The 18,547-nt window shown below is 49.3% G+C and overlaps 6 protein-coding genes across 6 annotated transcripts; 2 read left to right on the top strand and 4 right to left on the bottom strand.

Annotated features, from left to right (window-relative positions):
* Positions 1-2,613: 2,613 nt before the first annotated feature.
* Positions 2,614-3,590, top strand: Z518_01536 (uncharacterized protein; the record flags this gene model as incomplete). The annotated part of the gene is made up of 4 exons (XM_013422135.1): positions 2,614-2,794; positions 2,847-3,224; positions 3,294-3,325; positions 3,462-3,590. The coding sequence occupies 4 exons, from the start codon at positions 2,614-2,616 to the stop codon at positions 3,588-3,590; spliced, it is 720 nt and encodes a 239-aa protein (XP_013277589.1).
* Positions 3,591-4,534: 944 nt separating this feature from the next.
* On the bottom strand, positions 4,535-7,182 carry Z518_01535 (uncharacterized protein; the record flags this gene model as incomplete). The annotated part of the gene is made up of 5 exons (XM_013422134.1): positions 4,535-5,558; positions 5,609-6,112; positions 6,167-6,822; positions 6,874-7,053; positions 7,108-7,182. The coding sequence occupies 5 exons, from the start codon at positions 7,180-7,182 to the stop codon at positions 4,535-4,537; spliced, it is 2,439 nt and encodes an 812-aa protein (XP_013277588.1).
* Positions 7,183-7,837: 655 nt separating this feature from the next.
* Positions 7,838-8,874, top strand: Z518_01534 (uncharacterized protein; the record flags this gene model as incomplete). Its single annotated transcript, XM_013422133.1, has 2 exons — positions 7,838-8,702; positions 8,774-8,874. The coding sequence occupies 2 exons, from the start codon at positions 7,838-7,840 to the stop codon at positions 8,872-8,874; spliced, it is 966 nt and encodes a 321-aa protein (XP_013277587.1).
* Positions 8,875-9,189: 315 nt separating this feature from the next.
* Positions 9,190-10,476, bottom strand: Z518_01533 (uncharacterized protein; the record flags this gene model as incomplete). The annotated part of the gene is made up of 2 exons (XM_013422132.1): positions 9,190-10,371; positions 10,429-10,476. The coding sequence occupies 2 exons, from the start codon at positions 10,474-10,476 to the stop codon at positions 9,190-9,192; spliced, it is 1,230 nt and encodes a 409-aa protein (XP_013277586.1).
* Positions 10,477-12,329: 1,853 nt separating this feature from the next.
* Z518_01532 (uncharacterized protein) lies at positions 12,330-13,269 on the bottom strand (the record flags this gene model as incomplete). The annotated part of the gene is made up of 2 exons (XM_013422131.1): positions 12,330-13,138; positions 13,206-13,269. 2 exons carry the CDS (start codon positions 13,267-13,269, stop codon positions 12,330-12,332), a joined length of 873 nt encoding a protein of 290 aa, XP_013277585.1.
* A 2,399-nt stretch (positions 13,270-15,668) lies between these two features.
* Positions 15,669-17,966, bottom strand: Z518_01531 (uncharacterized protein; the record flags this gene model as incomplete). Its single annotated transcript, XM_013422130.1, has 2 exons — positions 15,669-17,413; positions 17,462-17,966. 2 exons carry the CDS (start codon positions 17,964-17,966, stop codon positions 15,669-15,671), a joined length of 2,250 nt encoding a protein of 749 aa, XP_013277584.1.
* Positions 17,967-18,547: the final 581 nt, after the last annotated feature.

The following is an 18,547-nucleotide window of genomic DNA, read 5'->3' as shown; positions in this document are numbered from 1 at the left end:
CTCAATTCTATCGGTTCGACTAAAACTTAGTGTGCCCACTCAGTTTCGTCCTTGATAGGTCAACCACGATTTGGTGTCAATTTTGAAGCAGTTTCTGGCGGAATAAAATATATACCTGAAATTTTTTTTTAAATTTTGGAATCGCCTGTTTGCGGCTTGGCGTTGTGCGGCGACGCCAAGAGCGATGTGCTGGCCAATCATGTGAGTACGTGGGCGCTCCCCCTTGCGGTCCGGTCATCGGATCCAATCCGTGGATCATATGGCCGGGGAGCTATAGAAGTCGATATCGACATGATCCACCGATCGGATCCAGTCTGTGGATCACCCTAGACAAGATCTACTGATCACACTCGAGATGGTTCGCGACGGAGCGTTAACGGACGAGCCTCGATGTCGGCGTGGTCCATGGATTGGATCCGATGGGTTGTGGTATTTCAGTCTGTGGACCACCTCAGACAAGTTCTTACTGATCACACTCGAGATGGTTCGTAACAAAGCGTTAACGAACGAGCCTCGATATCGACATGATCCATGAATCCGACCCCATGATATACCACCACCATCGGATTCAATCTGTGGACCATGTGGCCAGGGGGCACCCTACTCGATAGAAGTCGATATCCTCGATATCGAGATGGTCTATGGATCGGATCCAGTCTGTGGACCACCCAGACAAGCCCTACTGATCACATTCGAGATAGCTCATGGGGCATGAACGGACGAGCCTCGGTATCGAGATGATCTGTAAGGATTTAGGGTCAAGGATCCAATCAATATATTCCAGCAGCATCAGGATCTAGGTAAGATACGATACGATATTCATGCACCCTTCGCGGGCTAGTTACCCAGAATGTTCGCATGTCATGGAACCCATTGAAGCACGATGCGTGGTTGTTGAACAAGTGGTGACCTATCGTTCTCGACTTACCGAGTTATTTTGCAACACTCGCTCACTAGGCCGTATCACCATCAATAGGCAACAACAATAACGTACACTCCCTAGATAGATATATAGATAGGCTCAATGCACCCTCTGACCGAATCCAGTCAGGGCACTCTTTCAATGAGAGAAGTTTGACAATTCGCCTCAAGTCCTATATCGCTAGTATGGCGATATAGATAGAGAATAGCGCGAGCTATAATCCATTTCACAGATCTAGAAGACACTGGATCTGTGAAATGGGGATCAAATGGAAGGTTTACGAACCTATACACGAATTTAAGTGAGAGTACTCCGTAATTATCACGTATTAACGTAGCTCCCCACGTGATTTCCACCTGTTGTGAATTTATGCCAAGGACTTTGGCTTACGCTAAACTACATTCGTTTACGGAGTAAAGCGGCCACCCCCAGCAGATAGTTCTGGTCAGTTCATACATTCTCTTCCCGCCGCTACAACAACATTATTAAACTTCTTGTGTAACTTGAATTGAAGGAGCGCTCTGACTGGGTTCGATCAGAGGGTGCCATAGAGCCCTTCTATATATCTATCTAAGGAGTGTACGTTAACGCTGTTTCCTGTCAATGGTAATACAGCCTGGTGGGCGAGTGTTGCAAAATAACTTGGTCTGTCGCGAACGATAGGTCAATTGTTTAACACCACTTTTCACACCGCCTTACGCACGTACTTCGAATGCGAATAGCATGGACCACGAAGCTCGAATTCAAGCGGCGATTGCACGCAAGAGAGTGTAAATTATAGTGCAACTGCAAAAAAAGGAATCTCGAACGTACAACGCTTGCGAAACGCTATCGAAGCGAAACAGGCTCAAAACAAGAGGCAAACTCATATACGCGCCAACGACTTACAGCTACACAAGAAAAGACGTTTGTTGCGCATATCAATAAGCCAAGTGATCGAGGTTTACCTCATACACCTCAAATTGTCAAAACCTCGCAAGGAAATCGTACGCGTAACGTTTGGGAAGAACTGGGTAGCGCGATTTTGCGAACGACACCAAGATCAACTCACAAGTGTCTATCTACGTACAATCGATCATAAACGAAAGATTACAGATAATTCCTATTACTTTCAGCACTTCTACGATACTTGGCTTGATGATTCGATCACGTACGAGATCAAGCCTTCTTCGCAAGCTCGGAAAATGGATGGAGTTGCGATTTGTTAGGCCAATATTGGCTTGAAAACGTCTTGGACCGCACGACAAAAGAGAAAGCAAAGCGAGATCGACGCATACTACTTGTTGATGGCCATAGTAGTCATGTTAATATGCGATTTATCGACTACGCGGATGCGAATCGCATAATACTCGCAATCCTTCCGTCGCATTCAACACATCGTTTACAACCTCTTGATGTCGGACTATTCCCACCCCTTACTACGTACTATTCGCAGCAAATCGATAGGCTTCTCGCAGAGACTCAAGGACTCGTACTGTAGCGGGGCGCTACGTGCATGGATTATGTAAGGGGGCAAGTAAACATGGGTGAGTATAAAGATGGTGAGAGCATTGAACTTTTCTTGTAATGAGAGCTTGGTGGGTGGTTGCTCAACAGCTTTGGCGACGACATCCTCCCTGCATGACAGGCACTCAAGTGCTAAACCGTTCATCACCTTTACAGTACGACTCACTAAACGTGACTTCTGGCCCATGTTTCGCGAGGCTTGGAATGAGGCCTTTACTACAGAAAACGTGCGAAGCGCATGGGAAGCGACAGGGATTCATCCATTCAATCCGAGTCGAGTGCTTTCAGTTTTTCCGCACCCTCAAACAACATTACAGTTAAGCCCACCAAAGCCAAAAACACCCACTTCTACACGACCAATACGTCGTACGTTTAAGCAACTCCAAAAAAGAAGGTCATGTCGACGAGTGTGCGAAAGTCCTACTGCACGCAGGCGAAAAGCTTGTGACAGAGCTTGAAATCGTACGACATGAAAATCAAGGTCTGCGAAAGGCAGTCTTACATGAAAAGAAGAAGCGAAAACGTGGCAAGGCTCGTAAAGCAGAGGAAAAGAAAATTGCACACAATTTGGCGCAGCAGGCTGCGCGTGAATTACTTGCTCAAGAAAAAGCCGAAAGACAAGCCATACAACAAGCTCAACGAGTACAAAAAGCTGCAGAGACTGAGAAACGCAAGCGAGACGTAGCCGAAGCGAAGGTGCAGCGCGTACGAGTGAAAGAAGGGACTCAAAAGGTTGCGAAGTCGAAGAAAAGGCCACTCGAGGTCGATGAGTCGAAAAGGCCCAAAAAGGGGTCTCGTACGCAGGGGTCTCGTAGTCGTTTCGCTACGAATTCGAATGAATCAACAGACCTAACAGATACTACAGTTGTACGACCTACAAGCAACACAGTTACGACGGTAGATTCCGTACAGCTATCGAATCGCATGCGAAACGCTTGGGGGAGGCCGATTCCGCTTCCGTTACGTTCTGGGCGTAATTCGCGACTGCCGACACGGTTTCTATAGACGATTCTATAATGGCTAGATTCTGTAGATTTTCTTCATCACTATATTTGCGTACGAAATTATCTCGAGCATTGTGGTCCATGCTATTCGCATGCGAAGTGGTTACGTGGAGGAAGAGAGAAGCGGTCACGACGTGGGAACGGTCATCACACGTTAACCAGGACGCACAGCCGTCACTCCTCCTGAGGTACAAGGTATTGTATAGCAAAAATCCGCACGACAGCAACTACGGTACTTCCAGCGACCTAATGACTCAGTAGCAGGCTCCAATGATCATGTAACGACACATGAAAGGATCCCGCTCCGTCTTATGAACAACAGTGGCTGCGAGATGCAGGATCGTATGAATCACTGATCTATGCCCATACGAGTGAGTAACCACAACAGAACGAGGATGAGATATGGTGAGGTGCAGGCTCGATCCCAACGTCGGCCTCATCCTCCTCTCCCCTGTACCTCTTTCCTTTCTATCGGTACTATCTACTGACCAGCAAGCTTGTCAACCTAATCCAGGTCACGGCGGACTAATAGGTGCAGTGGAAACTCTTGCCTCTTTAATCGCTCATATGAGAGTAAGAGATGAGCTCGCCCATATGTTCCGTAATCGGTTAGACATTCCACTATATAACTCGGAGGATTGTCCGCTCAATGGGGCGCCGCGATGTAGTAAGCGCCATGCGGAAGCGAGAAGCGAGAAACGCGAGCGGGCTTTGGGCCGATTATCTGCGGGAGCTAAGTGTTGCGGGGGATCTGGTACAGTAAGGTATTATAATTCACATTCGTTGTCGTCATTTGGTAGGTATCCAGAAGCTTTGAATCGAGGAGAGGTATTTGATCGATCAACAACAAGACCTCCGCATCACCTATTCATCCGGACATCCCATCCATAACTTCCATCGCGAACTCCAGATTCAGATCCAAATCCCGTCGATTTCCCCGAACCAAGGATCATCAACACATTTCTGGGTGTTCCGCTCCATTGTTTTGGCAATACATTCAGACATCAAACATTCACACGTTCAGACATTGCATCCAACCTTGTCTCATTTGAGTTCATTCCCGTTTCATTTCATCCTGTCTCATTACAAAGACCGAATGCTCTCAGGCATAATTTCCGCGCACAACATTGTCATCCTCATTCCATCCCCATTGCTGTCTGAGGTCTCGGACGCGATGGGCCGTCGAACAACCCGTTTCCTTCTCGATATTATGTAAAAGCTCCAATACCACGAGCCTGTCATCTTTCTCTTCAAAGCACAAGCCCGCCAAATACAGCGAATGCACCATCTGCCTGCTAACGGCAGGAGGGGGTTTTCCTAGGGCAATGCCACAGATCTGCCGACTATGATGCTCGGATTCCTCGGAGACGGTGCGGAACATGCGGATGCGATTGGCGAGGTTGCGCGAGTCGCTTTCGTCAACGGGTTGATTGAGCAGAAGCAAAATCTGTGCAAAGTGATAGAGCTGCAGCGCCGCGGCGCACATGGGTACGCTGAAGAAGAGGCGGGTGAATCGTGGTCTACCCTCGGGTGGTTGGTCGGAGGGGTATTGGGATCCCGCACCCATCATCGCATACGGTTGGAAGGTGAAGGGAAGATTGTCGAACCAGTCTTCAAGTTGGCGGCGGAGTTTTTTCCACCGCGCGATACGACTTTGTATCAGACTCGACGTCGGGCCGTCTGATCCAGTCCTGATAACTGTTGAAGCCGGACTTTCCAGACCTTGTGGAGTGCCGGTTGTGTTGGCTGTCAACGTGTCATCGTGAGGAGCAACAAAGTTCATAACCCGCAGCACGATCCAGATTAATGTGCACGATACCAGGTCTTCCCTATCACTTGATTGATAGGCGACGATCGCGTTGCTGGGCGGGGATGGATCACAATAAGCCAAGGTCCCGTCATCCGTCAGAGGGAGTCCTGCAGCTTTCCACATGGTCAAATTGTCCGGATCCAGACGAGTTTTGGAGTGATTGACATATGCCGCCAAGTAATCCGCTCGAGCAAAATTCCAGAACGCCGCACGCCCCGCTTTCATCGAAATGAATGGTTCTGCTCGGGGTCGTGGTAAAGAAATGGCTTGAGGAAGGATTTTCGCTTCCAGCAGCGCTTTGAAGCCGTCAAGATGCCTATTCAATGTCAGATGAGGGTAGTTCCAGACCAAAACGACCCCACTTACTGTGACCAGTCATCCGTGAAATTGTCCAGAGATTCATACAGCGAGAAAACTGATATTGCCGCCACCAACGCTTCCATATCTGCTCCATCTGTTGACTGGTTTCTACCGATCCGTCGTCGTTTGTGTGGAGAGGTGATGCCAACGGCGGCGCTTGTATTGCTGGACTCGGATAAATTTGTTGTCGCATTATATCTTGAAGCGTGTCCAGTCAATCCATCATTACTTGGGTCATTGAGCCATCGCTGTAAGAAGATTCTCAAGTATGATATCCCTCGGTCGTAGTAATTGGCGGCCTTATAAAACCAGTCTGTATGCTGCAAAACGGCATCGTCTCCTATGAAAGGTAAGAGGTGTTGAAGGTCCTCTACTGGAGAATGATTGGCCATCAATTGACCGATTTGATTCGCTGCAACGGCCGCCATGGCGGATCTCAACATGCCATTTTGGACCGCCTTCAGGGGTACAATTCGACTAAAATACGTATCGAGATCAAAGAGGTCCATTCTGAACTAAGGTTAGCCAAGTTTGGCAAGCGTCGATATGTCGAAGAGTACTCACGATGGAGATATGGATTGTACAAAATGACGAGTCAGACATGTCAATTCAATGGTTCGTTCATGGAGGTATTTTTGGCTGTATTCTGGACGGGGTCGATTTCCTTCCGAGCTATCATATACAGACGATCTCCCGCTAAGCGATGCGTAATCACTGGTCAAGAAATCATCGTCGGTTTCCGGTTCACTTGTATCGGTGAGGATCACCGGCAAGCCAGGAATAAATCCACATGCATTATTCCCTTTGGCATAATATGTCTCGATATCCAGGTCGAAATAGTCCTCACTGACCGAGGTGTCCATTTCCGACGGAGCATATTGGGGTTTGCCGTGTAACAGCTTGGCGGTAGGATGATCTTGGGAATGTTGAAAATTGTCATGGTTTGGCGGTGGCCGTGGCGGTTGGAGGTTTGTTGGAATATTGGAGACAGGGAGACTGACAGGAGGTTGGGGAGAAGTATCGGCAAATGCATTGAAGTTTGACGTTGGCGGAGGAAGAACCCCAAAGGCAGGATATTGGACGTTACTGAGCGATGATCTTGTGGTGGAAGGAGGTGATGGCGGCGAAATGATTTGCGGAATGGTTGGGTTAGACCGTGTCACGCTTCCATCGTATGAGGGTACATTGGAATGCTGGTTATCCAGCCCCGAAACTGAAGGCTTGGAATCTCTCAGCAGGAGGGATTTCTATTTGACAGAGACAGAACTTACAGGTTTGGCAGAAGTGACGAGGACGGTCTCTCTTGATAGGTCGGGAAGAGACTGATAGTTGCCATCATATTTCCTCCGAACCTTGATACCCTCGTCTAGGAATTTGCGTTCCAAGTCATAACCGGTACAAGGTCTCCCTAGTTTCTCACATCGTTGACACCCGGGTAATCTCTTGTCACACTATGCCCTCGTGAGTAGATGGGGGTAGATGTGGACGCGGGATAGATTGTCTACCTTGACTCGACGTTGTCTGCAAGAATTGCAGGCCCTGTCGGCCGTAGGGGAAGCTTGAGCGGTGTCGATTTCCATACGAAGAAGGAAGGGGCCGTTGATGTTATGTCGGAAGCCGTCAGATTGCTGCTGAGAGATGCAAAGAGGATGTCATTAGATGGCCAGTCATGCACATGGAAGTGAGCCCCAAGACCCCCACTGATGCTTCCAGAAGCCTATCAATTGACGCCAGCACCAGTTTCGCCCAAGGAATTGAATTTGAATTGAAAATCAAAGATCAAGGATAGGCTGGAGGGGTGGCGGGCCAGAACGGAGGGAAAGGAAGTGAGGATGAGTGTGTGTGAGAGCGAGAAGGCGAAAGGCCAAAAGCGAAAATGGAGTGATGCTGATGTGTGGGGGGAACTAACCACAAGCAGTAATTCTGGGCGAGATGAACACGTGATGGGTTATAGCCAAAATTACAACACTAAAACCAGATGGTACCATTTGGCTGCGGATGAGTAAACCACGAGCAATGCTCTACCCCTCACAAGCTTCTGGCCCTCACAACTCAAAACCCGCAAAAAACATAAAAGTGGACTGATTCGCCCTCGACTCCCTCATCTGGCCTCCTTCTCCTTCCTTCTTTTTCTTCTCGCCCATGCCTCCCCCAAAGGGTTAGTGTCTGCGATGCCATGTCGGCGGCGCTCACCATCCAAAGAGTAGGTCGGATTCATCCTTTTCGGTATTCTCTATGCTCATTCTACAGCTGTTTATCTATCCCGTCAAGTCTCTCCCACCAGTTCAAGTATCCTCGGTCGAACTTACAAACGAAGGCATTCGCTTCGACCGCTCCTTCGTCCTAGTCAATCCTCCCAAGGATGACACCCGTCTAGCCAAATTCCTCACGATCAAGAAGCATTTCAAGCTCACCCTGTTCAAGCCGGTCATCGACGACTCGTGGACCAAATTGACCATTCATCACATTCACGCTGATCCGCCATCTTCAATTACCATACCTCTGACCCCCTCTCCGCTGTCCTTGCTGCTGAATCGAACTTTCGAGGTCAGCATCTTCGGAACGACCGCTATTGGCATTGATCTGGGTGATGAGCCCGCGGCGTTCTTCTCCAGACATCTGCAGCAAGATGTCCGACTCTTGACCATCGGAGGCACTGGTCGGCGAGAGATTCCCGGAGCAGCATACATTCCCAGTCAGCGGAGTGCTCTCTCCTTGGCCGTCCGAGAAGGCCTTCAACCTCAGCGAATTCGGTTTGCTGATGCGGCCCCTTTATTAATCACCTCCACTGCTTCCGAGGAAAATGCAAGATCACGTCTTCCAAAGGACTATCAAGATGAAGACATCATTCTCCGTTTCCGGCCAAATATCCACGTGGATGTCAAGGGTCAGCTCCCACCCTACGACGAAGACAATTGGTCATCACTGCTCGTTCGATCTCAATCGGACGAGGCTCAGGAGGTCACTATCAAATGCATCTTCAGGACGGTGCGTTGTCTCAGCCTAAATGCGGACCCCGAAACGGGTGAAATGATTCGGCGAGATCGACAGCTTTACGGATTGCTTGCGAGCGATAGAAGAGTGAACGACAAATTTCCCCGTAAGTTTGTCTGTCGGTTCACTTCCGGTGGTGTGTACGTGTCTTGTATTGTTGGCTGACGAGGGTAATAGACAAGCCGGTTTTTGGCCAGTATGCGTTCGCAGGGCCATCTGGCGCCATCCTTCGGACAGGTGATCAGGTCTATGTCACTGAAAGGGTACAGCGGACTTGATCAGCTCGGGCTTGTATCGACCGTCGATGGCCTTCACAAACATTCCACCCCCCGGCTGCGGTTCCCGTCAATATCGGGGCGCCTTGAGCCGTCCAAACTGCCGGATTCAGCAGGCCAATGTCTCGGGTTGTCGGATTTGGTTAACACCAAAAAAAGAGACAACGGTATGCCCTGCATAATCTGACCGAGAACCTCGACTGCTGCAGGGCGCGAGGTCCTCGTGGACCGTTTGCAGGTGGAAAATCCTAGGCCTGATCTGATGGACCTTTCCAGACAAAGGGATCCTTAACGGGTGGTCCTGAATGTGACATCTTCTCAACCAAAAGGCGACTCCGGTCTCCAAGCCCCTTGGCCATTCTTCCACCTCTCTTCCTTCTCCTTATCAAACCTCCAACAGCCGTGGGTACCACGCAGCCGTTCAACCTCTGTGGTATCAAGTTGATCAAAAATTCTCTCAACCACATCCTCATCATCCCTCTCGACGCCGTCGCGTCGGGTAAAGAACATGGTCTCCCATTTCTTCCCCTCTTTCTGCTCATGCCTCCTCATTTGCCGCTGGGCATTTTCGAGCTTCGACTTTTCGTGTACTACAGCTCCATTATCGGCTTTCCTTATCGCCTCAAACGTGGCCCCCCACGCGCGTCGAGACTCCCAAGGACTCTGTTCCTCCAACGGCTTGATCGACATGAGAACAGGTTGGTTCTTGGGTTCTGAAAGGTCGAACGTTTCAGTTTCGTCACCTTTGGAATTAAAGATGGAAAAACTAGAACTCCAACTGCCAGAAAGGAAATAGAGGGAATTCTTGTCAGTGTCGGCAGTTCGGTAAATTGAAGCTTCAAACATATTTCGTACCCCACCCCATAGCTTCTTGGCCGTAAATCGCATCTCCGCCGTATATCCATTGGAGCTGAGAATTTTATACTTGCCGTCTAATTCGGGCCATGGAACGCCTGAAAGAACACTGCGAGCCCAGACATCAGGAAGAGGGAGGAGATAAGTCTCATTGTATTTGTCCACGGTCAATAATGCGTGGCCCGATTGCCGGATCATGACCGACGTTCCCGATAAGGTGGTGTGTTGGGTGGAATACGCTTCTGCGTGAACCCCATGCTCGTCGGCGGACAGGTAACATGCCGTGGTAGGTGGATGATGAGAGACCTGTTCGCTAATCACCCTCACCGTGGAGGCCGATGCTTTTTCGGCTGTCACGACGTGATCGGTGTATTCGCAGAAAAACAACTCTCCCAAGAATGGATTGAGGGGCTTCTTCAGCCCCTCCTTCACACTCCGACCAACATAATACTGCCGCTGGAGAGAGGCAAGATACAATTTCAACACGACAAGAATTCGTTTCTCTGCCGAAGATTCATGAGCGGCGGCGGTAAATAAAGATGGTCGTTCGGCCCAATAACTCGGGAATTCCGTGAGTGATTGTGGAGCAAGAATAAATGGTGGAGCGGTAATGTGCGAGATATCCCCACGGACCGTGGCCAGGAACTATTTTTATCAAACTGTGAGAATGGATTTCCACTTTGAAGGAGAACGTGGACTTACGGCCAGGAAGTCTTTGAGGGCAGAGATGTTGCCAAGCCTGGCCACCATATCTGTTAGGTGATCCAGGATTCGAGGATTTGAAGCTGTTCAATTAGACAATGCGTGCTTTCGCAGATACGAGATAAGGATGTTGTAGTATACTAGGAAATGTGTTCTCGATGGTGGTACGGTGAAGGCGGGAGCAGGATCAAGAAATATGGGATATCCCGCTTACTTTGTACTGTCCTCTGCTTCGGCATCACCTCCCGACTCGTTCTGATCCCTTACTCGTTTCACAGCATTTTCGATCTGGTCCGTTCCACATCGAACTGGCCCTTGTCTAGTCTGCAAGGAGTTTAAGCGGCTAGTGGGGGTGAAGTAGGCGGTGCTCTAGCTTTGAGGTCGTTACGTGGCCTGGCCAGGTGTGTGAGGGCCCCATCTCGAAATGGGGGTAGAATACGGGATTTATGCGTTTCAGACACCTCGAGCAGGATGGGAGAGATGTTTCAAAAAATAGCCCGCGAACCAATGATGTAAGGAACCCGGATGACATCTGTGGCATGCTGGTCACTAACAGACAAAAAGCGTCCCGGATGATCCCAAGCGGGTGGCAAGGGTTGGAATAACGCATGTGAATGACAGACGGTGGGCTGCAGCCTCATCTGTGGCAACCAATTCGGGGGCGCGGCGACGCCACTCAATGCTCAATTCTTCACCAGTTTGATTCAGATCCGAGAACTCCAGCGAATCTCGCAACGCTCAATAGGGACAAGTTTACGATATCACGAAGGAGGCTGTGTACCAAACAGGACCTACAGGCCTCTCGTATTCGCACCCTTCCGGATTGCTCTTCAACACATCATGGGCAAACTTTCTCGGGCAGAGGCCCGAGGCGGAAGCCCTTCGCCGTCTACACATATTCTCCATCAAAGCGTTCAAATGCCGCTCTGGTTGTCAGCATCGCCATTCATGGGCCGTTTGCCATTTCCCTTCCCAAACTGTAATTTGTGACTCAGGTACAACTCATATTAACTCTCAATACCGGGGTCTCAAATCAGAGATCCTTTCTTCTTTGCAGAATTGTGGTACAACACCCCTTAACTAGCTGAATGACGCTGGTTTGTCTAGCTGTCGTGCGAACAAATTCCACAAACCTGCTCATACATTTTCAATAATCACATTCGTGCCTCGGACGACTTGTGACGGCTCTGGTTCCCGTTTTGAGTCCCATCAATCCTCCTGAATGCTCCTCGCTAGCTCGTCAAATTTTCGGACGTGTTTGTCGCTGCTAGTTATCTGTAAGCTAGCCGTGGCAATTCGAACAACTCATCTTCATCTCCATCCTTGGACTGTACATGAATTCGTTTTGGCGCACGCCGCAGGCTCCGTGTATAGGATGCGAACGTTGTTTCTCTGCCCTCTAGGACTCTTCTCCCCTCAAGCCTATTACTGTACACAACCTTCATTGGATTCGTCCTGAGATTCATTTCACTACCATCAACAAAGCTGCTCGATAGGCGACGATCAAGGCCATCGAGAGCAATCTCCAGAGCCTCGTCTCAAAAGTCATCGATAAAAGCACTGTCAAACACTAGTACCGAGGCTGCAGGCTACGAGTGCCCCTTTAGTCATCTCAGCCCTTGGAATTGGTAAGTGGACTTCTCTTGAAAGATCCATGCATGCAAACTCGTGAGATTGATCCTGCTGGATCATCTCGTATGCATGTACATTCCCTCGTCAGGCCAAAATCCGGCAGTTGATATAACAAAAGCAGCAGACCGACAAGGCCAGATCGAATAGCAAGAAACCCAGTTTCGCTCCCTCAATATTCTCAAGCATTTGAATGACATATTTGTCGGATCTGGCTCTTTCAATCGAAGGAAAAACTCCCTACACTATTCGATCCAATCCGACGACCCTCCTCAAGCCCCACGCGGTGCCTGCGCAGCGCACCACTCACCAAACTCATCAAGATTCCTGGTTTGGATATAAATCCTTCCGGGCCCAGTGAATCGACAAACAGCACCTTCGCCCGTAGTTATGCTATGCATGCCCGATTTGCCCGCCTTCTCAATTGCATAGCGACAGTTCCACGCAACGAGATGACCATTGTCCACGATATGCTGTTCGTTGTGTTGAAGCTGTACAATCCATCTGTCAGCGAATGCCCTTTTAGGCCCAATTGGAGTGGTGCTCCGGCATACCTCACGCACGACGATGGCGCCGAAAGAAGTAACCCAAAGTATCCCGTGTCCTGAGACATGATAGACAAACAGATCCTCACCGCTGAACAACGCCTTGCCCAATCCCTGGCTTTTGGTCTCTTTGACCACGCCATTGGTGCAAGCGAGAAAGGCATCCTTTCCCATAGTCCACCCTTCGCTACTGTTGATAGGTATGGTAGTAATATCGCCAAAGAGAGTTGGGGCAAGCGACACCTCTCCAGGTCCTGTGTAGATGGACTCAGCCATTTCGCCGCCAGTGAACATCTTCTTCATGCTGAACTTCACTTTCCCCTGCAGTGTGATGGAAGGGGACATCTGGATCATAGCGCCGGGCTTGGATTTGATCACACTGCCTTGCGGAATTCGGACGTTAAGCAGGGTATTGGTGTCGCGATTGGTGATCGAGTACGAGATCCCATCCACAGTCGGAGTCCAGCTATTGTTATCCCATGACGAAGCGGCTAGAGGCCCGTGGGGTTGATGTTGACCTTTGCCGCCGTAAGGAACTGAGTCACTCTTTCAGCACCCCAAGGTCTCGAAGCCATCTTCTTTGGAAGGTGTATTTTCCCTTACCATTTGAACCATATTGCTGCTGCTGTTGCTGCTGTGGATTGTACTGCCCGGGGTTATACGCCATATTTGCCCCTTTTTTGGGGGTGGGGTCAGGGTCAATTCAACAAAAGAATTCCAGACAAGAATAGTCTCTCACGGAAAAGACGAATAAAGCCAAACTACCCAAAATTCAACCTGGAAGAAGTGCCGAGTTAAATAATCGACGAGGAGCTGACAGCCCAACGACCTCAAACGTCTCATGAGACAGTCGAGAAACGAATATACTTGGGGGCTAAGAATAAACCACTCATATGAGATTAACTGATAGTGACCGCTAATAATACGGCAAGGAACGTGAGATGGGATTTCGACATGCAAAGCTAGTGTTCTAGTCAATGTGTTCTGATAGGTCCCAAACAATGCATGAGATGGTTTCCATTTGCTAGATTCGGGAACAGCCAAACACAGTGAACCAGCAACCTTGTGCGTTCTTCTCGTTCAGCCGGAAAAGGTATTTGCCCGAGGATTCAATCAGCCCAAAGGATCATCTCGCACGATGTGAGTCTGGATACTTTCATTCGGCGTTGCCGGACATTGATCCATGGATAGTTGTGCGCAAATATGCCGCGGTGAGATATGGATTGTCCATCAATCAGCTATAAACGCTAGACCGTACGGGTGTTGGTTTGGCTCGTGGTTTGCTTGAAATAACTCCATCAGCAATGAGAGGGCCGGAGACGTGGCAAGGTACTAAGAAGTTTAGCTGCTCGGGCGAGCTTGGAACTCCCATACCACCACTTTTTTTCCCTGGCCAAGGCTCGTCGCTGCCAAATAAAGCTGGGGAAGTCTGGTTGCTAACTCCGAGATCTTCCTGGCAAGGAGTTGTATAACTAGCGAATCAGGGGCTGCAAGAACACACGCCTCCTATACCAGCACCTCAAGATCTACCCTCTCAGGGAAGAACCTCCTTCTCAGTCCTCACAGCTAAACTCAGCTCTCCCGCCCCATACCCATAACAAGATATTTTGCGAAAAGCTCGGCGTCATGACGGAAGGACACATCCTGTCCAAGTCACTGTCGTCTATCAAAGGACCTGGACATGCCCTCGAAAAAAAATTCCACATGATTCCAGGTAAAGCGTAATGCAATCAAGGCCCGTCGAGCCCCTTAGTTTCTGATCACTCCCTGGTATGTTTCAACGTCAATGGTGAGTCGGGGCTGCAACCCACGGCGAAGAAGCGGAAAACAACTGATCCAAATGAGAATCGTATACTACCTATGATGTTACTTAGCAACCTGTCTGCCTATCTCCCTGTATAGGTGCGCCCCAACCCCAGTTCCAGCTCACGACAATCAGCAAGCCACAGGCCAGTATTAATCAACAAGGGGAGTCTCCTCTTGCAGATGATCCATGAAACATGGCCAGAACACTCGCCCCTTGCCCATAAAGACAAAGAGAAAAGAAAGAAGGCTGTCTTTGGTCATGGCCCATCTACATAACTACAAATTATCGTACAAGAGAGAAATAGAGAAGGATGATCCTCATATGTCGTATCGATTCATCGCAAGAGCAAAGCAGTGACCCCTCCCTCCCTTGCTACTCATCTCTCGGCGCTCGCTATCTAAAACACCATAACAAAATACATCCCCACGGTCCTGGATGATCCCTCCGAAGCTAAACTAGGTGTTGTCGCAGTACTGCCTGGCGGGGCCCTCGCGTATCGGGGCCGAGTTACAGCGAGCAGAATCACCAGAGCTTTCGTATCTTGCACGTGTTTAAGTTTGTCACCTCTGACTAGGGTAAGGAGGTTCCTGGTGCTCGTATTTTACAAGCTCTACTTGGATCCCCGGCTCAGCTGGCCCCCTATCTTTTGCCTACACGAGACTGTAAGATAGTGAGTGACCCGTCATCTTCGTCCCGTTGCATAACGCAATGCAGCAGGGATAGGAGAATCAGGCCAGCCAAGCAAGGGTACTTTTCATTCACCGCTATTCGAGGTCCATATCCGTGAGCTCGAAAGCTTTTCATTTTCTGAAATTTGGGGTTTTGTGACAAAGTTCAGCTTCGACATGCAAAGCAAACAAATTCCTTCCAATTTCAATCGATTCTTCCTTTCAATTTTGAATCAATCCTGAGGACTTCCAAGGCCTCCCCTCGTAATATCCAGACCGCATCCGAACCCACCAGATTTTTGCAAATCTTCAAATTTTTGTCCCTTTTCCTCTATCATTTTCCCCAAACCAATCCAAACCCTGTACGAAGTCTAATGTCCCCAAGATGAATTCGTCTTTGGAAAAATCGTTTTGAATCAAATCATAATCGTTCATGGTGTGTACATAACCCATCATTAATTCGTAACAAGTAAACATTTCAAAAAAAAAAAAAAAAAAAAAAACATTGGGAGCCAAAAAAATCCGCTGTCAAACTGATCAACGGTGTTCCAGAAGAGTAATACAGTGGTGATGTTTTGCTTGTCACATTTGTTAATTGCCAGTGGATGGTGTTGTCGGAAATAATGAATAGGAGACCCGGGTATTTCGTCGAGGGCGAGAGCTTGCCGTTCCTGCCCGTTTACGACCAGCCTGAGTTTTGGATATGTCAACACCAGGCATTGATGACGTTCTTTCCGGAATGGAAATTTGAGACGCCGACTTTCCACGGTCGTGTCGTATCGTTGGGGAGGGACTAAAAATCATTTTGGATTCGATGTCAGTTGACGTTGGTGTATCCTTGGGCTCTTCACGGATGGTTTCTTGACTGCTCTCTCGGAGAGGATTCTCAACAGGTGCTGGCAGGTCTTGAAGCTCCAGCTTCAGGTTCTCTCCAGATTCTCCAAAACTTGCGAGATGGGTGAAATCAGACAGACTCGTGCTTGAATTCGAGGATCTATGCGTCCCAATGATGGAAGAGGCGATGGAGAGAATGATACTTTCCTGCGAACTGGACTTGCTCATGGTCGACTTTGGACTCTTCATGGTCCGGGGGCGGAAGATGTCTGTAGAACTGAAATGGTTTTCTGCCTGACCAGCTTGAGTAGACACAGACAAAGAAACAGTTGGGACCGGTTGAAGGGAGTCAATTCCCAACCCAAGAAGCGGAGAAGCAGGCTCCTCATGGCATGAGGGCAAGGGTGTCGGTCCTGGCTGTGCTGGCCCTGACTGGACCGGTTTATTTGGCACTTGCATCATCAACGGAGTTGAAGCTGACGAAGAGGCCTCGTCGATGGATGATTGCTCGACAAGCAAGTAATTTTCGCGTGGAATGCTAGGGGCTCTTGATTGATCAAGGGTGGCGTCTGAATCGCTCTTGTCTTCTCCATCTTCGAGGTCCGTGGCGTGGTCCCAGGAATAGTCGATGGCATCTTCCCAATCCGCAATATCAATAGGTTTCAACCCGATCGAAATACGATTCTTAGATTTGCTGCTTGCTCGATGATCGGTCTTGGCTGCAGATGCCTCAGGAGTCGAGGCCGTCGACATGATATTATAGTATGCAGCGTCCAAGTGAATCTCACCCGATGACTGGCTTCGTCGCTTGTGCTGTCTGGGAGTCGGAGAGGCCAGCAAACTTCCATGAGCCTGTCGCGTGGTATTGCCGTCGGTGGTTGGTGAAACCTGCTCCACGACCTTTCCTTCCTCCACCACAGGCTCCATGACCGTCTTTGGTGGTGTAGGTAGTGGGGCCGTACGAAGAGGAAGAGCACTATCATCCCTGGTGGACACAGCATGGACGACATCGGGAAGTACGGGAAGCGGTTTGCCCAGGACACTATTTCGGCTGATGGGGCTCATTGCTGATAGCCTCTTCGGGGCATCAGAAGGCAGAGAAATGTCGTTGGCCGTGATAGACATCCTGGTTGGGCGCGAGAAATTCTCCATCGAACGGGACATTCGAAAATTGGTGGGGCTATATGGCGACATCAAGCTGTCCTTTGGCGGGGGACTCGGACGTGGAGGCGTTACTGGAAGGTAGGGAATGGCATTGGTAGTTGGTGAGGTAGGCTCGTCAGATTCGACATTGACTTCAGGTTCGGGCTTCTGGGTAGGCAAGTCTGTGACTGGAATTCCACGAATCTGGTCAACGGGGTGTTGATCAGCCTGGAAGGCATCGAATTCCGAACTCAATTCCGTGGTGGCGACCGTGTCGAGGCTGCGGAAATGAGCTTGATCTCCATGGGTCAAATGTTTAAACTCGAATGGTCCTGATATACTCTTTTTCAAATCGGTACCTGCAATTGATTAGCCAAGAACAACGACAATATCAAAGTTCAACTCACGTTTCGAGCTCATAGTGAGCTGTCGCTGAAGCCCTTTGATTGGTGTCATCTCCCCAGCTCTTTCATCAGAGCCATCGACGGATCTATCCTTATCCTGGATCTGCGAAGGAAGGAGATTGAGTTTACTTCCTTGCCGCTTCAACATGCGCGTTCCTTTTGCCAACAAGTTTTTGGCGGTATTATCGTAACGCTCGGTCGGAGGAAGCCCTGCATCAGCAAAACTTTGCCGAGATGTCGGTCTGGAAGTAAGGTCGTTTGAGGTGTCTGATAATGACCGAGCATAAAAGGAGAACGACGACCCAACAGTGTTTGTTCGTGACCTTCCCCGATCTTTTGGCGACACGTCACCTGATCCAGACTCCAAGTAGTTATGTTCTTTGACTAACTCAGTCAAGGCCTGTCTCGATGATTCGGCGGTGTCTTTTGAAAACCAGTCATGAGCGACAGCATGCAGTTTATCGCTGGCTTGCTTCGAGTGTCCCTGACTCCATGGAAAGCGACCCATTTAGATTCTGTGGTAGTCTGAAATTGACAGCTGTCAGGGAACCCAAGGCACTGGATTGAAGTTATGACATTCAAGGCTTGACAGTTGGTGGGTTTGGTGCCACAACAATGTACTCCGTGAGTCCTTGCAAGTGAATGCAGTCCTGCCGATTGAACCGAGGACGGAGAAGAGCTGATATAGTTGATTGGGAGAGGGGAACTCGATCGATTGGGGGGAGATTTGGCACAAGAGTGGTTTCACACTGGAAATGCGAGTTAATAATATTATTGCTATCACGTGGATATCAAACACAAACATCTTCAGATATCGACCTTACCAACCAAAGGCGTTCGAAGGCGGACGAGTTTCAAGAGCACCCGCGTCCAATCAGTGTGATCTTCCAGTGAGGCCAATTTCAAGGTCATGGATCTTGGACCCAAAATGTCGGAGGTGAGGGTCTCCTGGATGAAGACGCCTCAATCGTGCTTTCGTGATTCCAGCAGGTTGATGTTCGAGTAATCGACTCCGACAAAAATTGAGACCCGGTCCGAAGACGCGAAAGAAGTAGGAGCACAGGAGCAACGCCGTCCCCAAAGAGCCAG

The sequence above is a fragment of the Rhinocladiella mackenziei genome (genome assembly GCF_000835555.1).
Source record: "Rhinocladiella mackenziei CBS 650.93 unplaced genomic scaffold supercont1.1, whole genome shotgun sequence".
In the NCBI taxonomy this organism is placed as follows: domain Eukaryota; kingdom Fungi; phylum Ascomycota; class Eurotiomycetes; order Chaetothyriales; family Herpotrichiellaceae; genus Rhinocladiella; species Rhinocladiella mackenziei.
Note: the sequence above shows the minus strand (reverse complement) of the source record. Positions and strands in the feature narration are given on the sequence as shown.